The following is a 3886-nucleotide window of genomic DNA, read 5'->3' as shown; positions in this document are numbered from 1 at the left end:
CACTTTACAACGGCTGCTTTAAATAACTTTTCAAAATTATTAAAATAAAAGAAAGACACACACACAAATGAAAGAAAGACACACACAAAAGTAGAATGATTTACATTTACATTTACATTTACATTTACATTTTTACTCCTTGCAAATGCAAATTAGTAGTAAATCTATCTGGCTTCTTGGGTGCCCAGGAATCACGGGCTGAAATAGAGGCTCCCCATAAAAAACCAAATGCCACTGGTACTTGAGTTGGCTTTCTCTTTCCCTTTGCTAATTACTATCTCATCCAAAAGCAAAGCTTGCCAAACAAGAACCATTTCTTAAACACAAATCTTATTACACAGCCAAAAGTAGGTGAAAAGCAACCACTATTACCTAATCTTACATTTATAGAGAGAGAAAATAAAGATGGTAACAGATGTTTGTTGCTTTTTTGTGGGTTTTTCTTCTTCATCATTATCATCAATATCATCAACAATCTCTTCAATTTGAAACGCTTCTACTCGATTAGATCTTGCCGACCTTTCCCTCGATCTGGGTCTCGACTCTCTACTCTGCGGGATGCTTATCGATACCCACTTGTCAAATGTTTGATTCTTTTACCATCAATGTTTTTTAAGAATGTCTGCTTCATTGGCGGCGTTCGAGCGTCCCCGAATTGGAGCTACAAACACGGTACTTTTCCATAATCTATTCAATTCCCATCTTTTTACTGTATCCCTCACTCCAAATTGACAAGGGTTTTGATTTTTAGTCGCAATTTTGGGACCTAAATATTTGTTATCGGTACCAATCCACTTCATAAAGTTCAATGTAGGCTTAATTTCTTCTAAGAAAACTTTCAAATTCATACGGATTGTGAAGTGAAATGGCATCTGTTTGAAACCCAATTGGAACCGCAAGTTATGTGGGAGTAAAATGGAAAATGTAGTGTATGTATCTGAAGAAAAAGTCATTTTATAGCTGCATGTTTCCCATCTCTTCTATGATGTAGTCAGTCTATGACGCATTGATGGGTATATTGTAGTAGTAGTAGTAAAGTTTCTAACTTTTTGAAGATCTGTGGAAATTATTAACAGGTTTTTAAAAGCGGGCCGTTGTTCATATCTTCAAAAGGTTAGTAAAAATTATTCCTTTCATCTGAAATTGTTATCATAAGTTCCTGTTCGTCTTTCTATCTAGTTTAAACACTGTGTAAAGCTTTGTCATTCAAAAATCTTGCTATCTTTGTAATCTGGCTATGAATTCGGTGTGCTCTGATATATAAGAAAGTATGGATTAGGGTTGAGTATGAGTTATCAATTCATTTAAGGTTGAGCCCATATGAACTTTCTTTTAACCAAAAACCATAACAATTTGATATTGATTTTCATCATATACTGTTTTGCTGTGTTGTGTCTTGAGTAACAAATGGGGTCTTGCTATTTGTTTGAGCTGTAGTATATGGTATCAAGTGAATTTTAGGTTATAGTGGCTTTTATAAAGCTTAGGATTCAGGCACTCAGGTTAACTGGGAGTTTGTGGAGTTAGAAAGCATATCATTTGGACAAAAATCAATGGATAAACTCAAGTTCATTGACAGGCTGCTAAGCACAAATGTCCATTTCATCATCGAAAAACGGATTGGATCACATTAAGCCTAAGAAACACCGTTTTTTTGTTTGATTTTCAAATCTACCTTTAGCAATTAATGCCGAGGTATACAACGGTTTTAGAAGAAGTCATTTGATGAAAAAGATACAAGTGGTAGTAGATAAGAAACATGGCATACAATCTATACCCTATGGGTCATAACATGAGATACAACAGGGGCCCATATAAATTAACTAAGGTAGTATTTCTTTTTCCCTCAATAAGTTTTGTTTGGATAAATGATATTTTGTGAAAATTGGTAGTACTAAGCGGGAAAGTTCATATACTAACTCAATTATCTTATAATCCATGGTGAAGGATTGTAGCTTCCATTTATCTGTTCTTTCTGGTTGATTTCCTTTTATTAAGTTTATTAAAAGAGTATAAAACATTTGTAGAATCGAATTGTATTTGTATGCATAAAATTATCGTTGCACAAGGTTGCATGTGTCATATCCATAAAATTAAGCTAGTTTTGGGTGTTGTTTGGTATTGTATTCTGTAAAACATAAAGTTCTAATAATGAGGATGAGGAGGGCATTTATGTCTTTTGCAACTTTTACTCTTCTGTCTTTTTTTTTTTTTTTTTTTTTTGATTTTACTCACTTGGTTCTGTTGTCTCCTTACATAACAACTCTTTTGCTTCCTCAGGGTTAGGTTGGAAATCATGGAAGAAGCGTTGGTTTATTCTCACACGCACTTCTTTAGTGTTCTTTAAAAATGATCCCGTGAGTTATCTTCTTCACTTTATTTCTTTTGTGAAATATTTATTCTCTTTTCTCTCTCATTAAATATATAATTCCTTCTCCAATTGCTAAATTTGTACTTATGTAACTATGCAGAGTGCAATTCCTCAGAGAGGTGGTGAAGTCAATCTGACTTTGGGGGGGATTGACTTGAACAATTCTGGAAGGTGTGTGTGTGTGTTTAATGTTGTTTTTGAGGAAGTATTAGTTTACAATGTGATTTATTGTATTTTGCAGTGTTGTTGTTAGAGAAGACAAAAAGCTGTTAACTGTTTTGTTTCCTGATGGACGTGATGGACGTGCATTTACTCTCAAGGTTTTTATTTTTTTTATCTTTTTTCATGACAGATCAAAGATACATTTTTATATCATAGGAGTATCTTTATTGACTTGTCACAAATGCTGATGTGGCATGTTTTGATTGGCATTTTCGTTACCTTACGAATTTTAATTGATTGTTATTTGTCTCTTACTTTTTAATCTGCTTTTCCCTTGTATGGGTTTTACTATTTATGTGATTTGGAATCTGATTTTGTATTATTACAATGTTGAATATAATTTTTCAGGCTGAGACATCAGAGGATTTGTTTGAATGGAAGACAGCTTTGGAACATGCTCTTGCTCAAGCACCAAGTGCAGCTCTTGTAATGGGAAATAATGGGATCTTTCGCAATGATACTACTGATTCAATTGAAGGACCCTTTCATCAATGTTTGTAAACCCTAATCTTTTGTTTTCACTGCATTTATAGCCACTTTCAGAGATTGTTTTCTTTCTATGAATTGAAAACAATGCATACTCAAAACGGCTAAATGCAATGTAATTCAACTTTTTAGGTTCAAAAGTTATTGATTTCATTTTGAATATTTTTTTATAGGGAGGGACAAACGACCAATCAAATCTTTGGTTGTTGGGCGTCCAATATTGTTAGCTTTGGAAGACATAGATGGAGGCCCATCTTTTCTTGAAAAAGCTCTTAGATTTCTTGAGAAACATGGTAGCTTTCTTTCTGAAATCTGAATGTAGTAAAGTCCTATTTCATGGTCTCAGTTTTTTATGTGCTAACTTGAGCCTTATGATTTTATGTTAAAGGAACCAAAGTAGAAGGAATCTTGAGACAAGCTGCAGATGTTGAGGAAGTTGATAAGAGAGTTCAGGAGTATGAAACAGGTTGAAAACTTGTCTTGCATTTGCATTTGAACTTCAATTTTTGTATCAAGAATGAAGAATCCTAAATTATTATTCTATATTTGTTTCAGGCAAGACTGAATTTGGTTCTGATGAAGATGCTCATGTTGTTGGTGATTGTGTCAAGGTGCATACCTGATTTAAATCAAGATCAATGGCAATAGATATCTTTGCTAATGAATGATATGAGAACAATATAATATAAAACATGCTATTATGTTATGTATACCTTACTATTACGTGTTTTCTCTTCTATATACATGAGTGTTTCTTTTAGACTTGATGCAGAAAGAACAACTTAATAGAGAAAAAAGAGTTTCCCC

At 33.5% G+C, this 3886-nt stretch overlaps 1 protein-coding gene across 2 annotated transcripts in view; it reads left to right on the top strand.

Moving 5' to 3' along the window:
- The first annotated feature begins 248 nt into the window (after positions 1-248).
- The window catches only part of LOC145053157 (Rho GTPase activation protein (RhoGAP) with PH domain-containing protein), a 7907-nt gene continuing 4269 nt past the window's right edge, over positions 249-3886 (top strand). Inside the window, exons 1-9 of one of the 2 annotated variants that reach the window (XM_079001167.1) lie at positions 249-672; positions 1077-1113; positions 2281-2357; positions 2472-2542; positions 2613-2691; positions 2942-3086; positions 3253-3372; positions 3468-3545; positions 3635-3690. In XM_079001167.1, coding sequence (XP_078857293.1) covers positions 619-672; positions 1077-1113; positions 2281-2357; positions 2472-2542; positions 2613-2691; positions 2942-3086; positions 3253-3372; positions 3468-3545; positions 3635-3690 — 717 coding nt within the window. In that variant the 5' untranslated portion in view covers positions 249-618. The remainder of the gene's footprint in view (positions 673-1076; positions 1114-2280; positions 2358-2471; positions 2543-2612; positions 2692-2941; positions 3087-3252; positions 3373-3467; positions 3546-3634; positions 3691-3886) is intronic. The other variant, XM_079001168.1, reaches the window with a different exon arrangement.

The sequence above is a fragment of the Lactuca serriola genome, chromosome 5 (assembly GCF_051521515.1).
Source record: "Lactuca serriola cultivar US96UC23 chromosome 5, Lser_US96UC23_V15, whole genome shotgun sequence".
NCBI lineage: Eukaryota > Viridiplantae > Streptophyta > Magnoliopsida > Asterales > Asteraceae > Lactuca > Lactuca serriola.
This window is presented reverse-complemented; position numbering and strand designations above follow the sequence as displayed.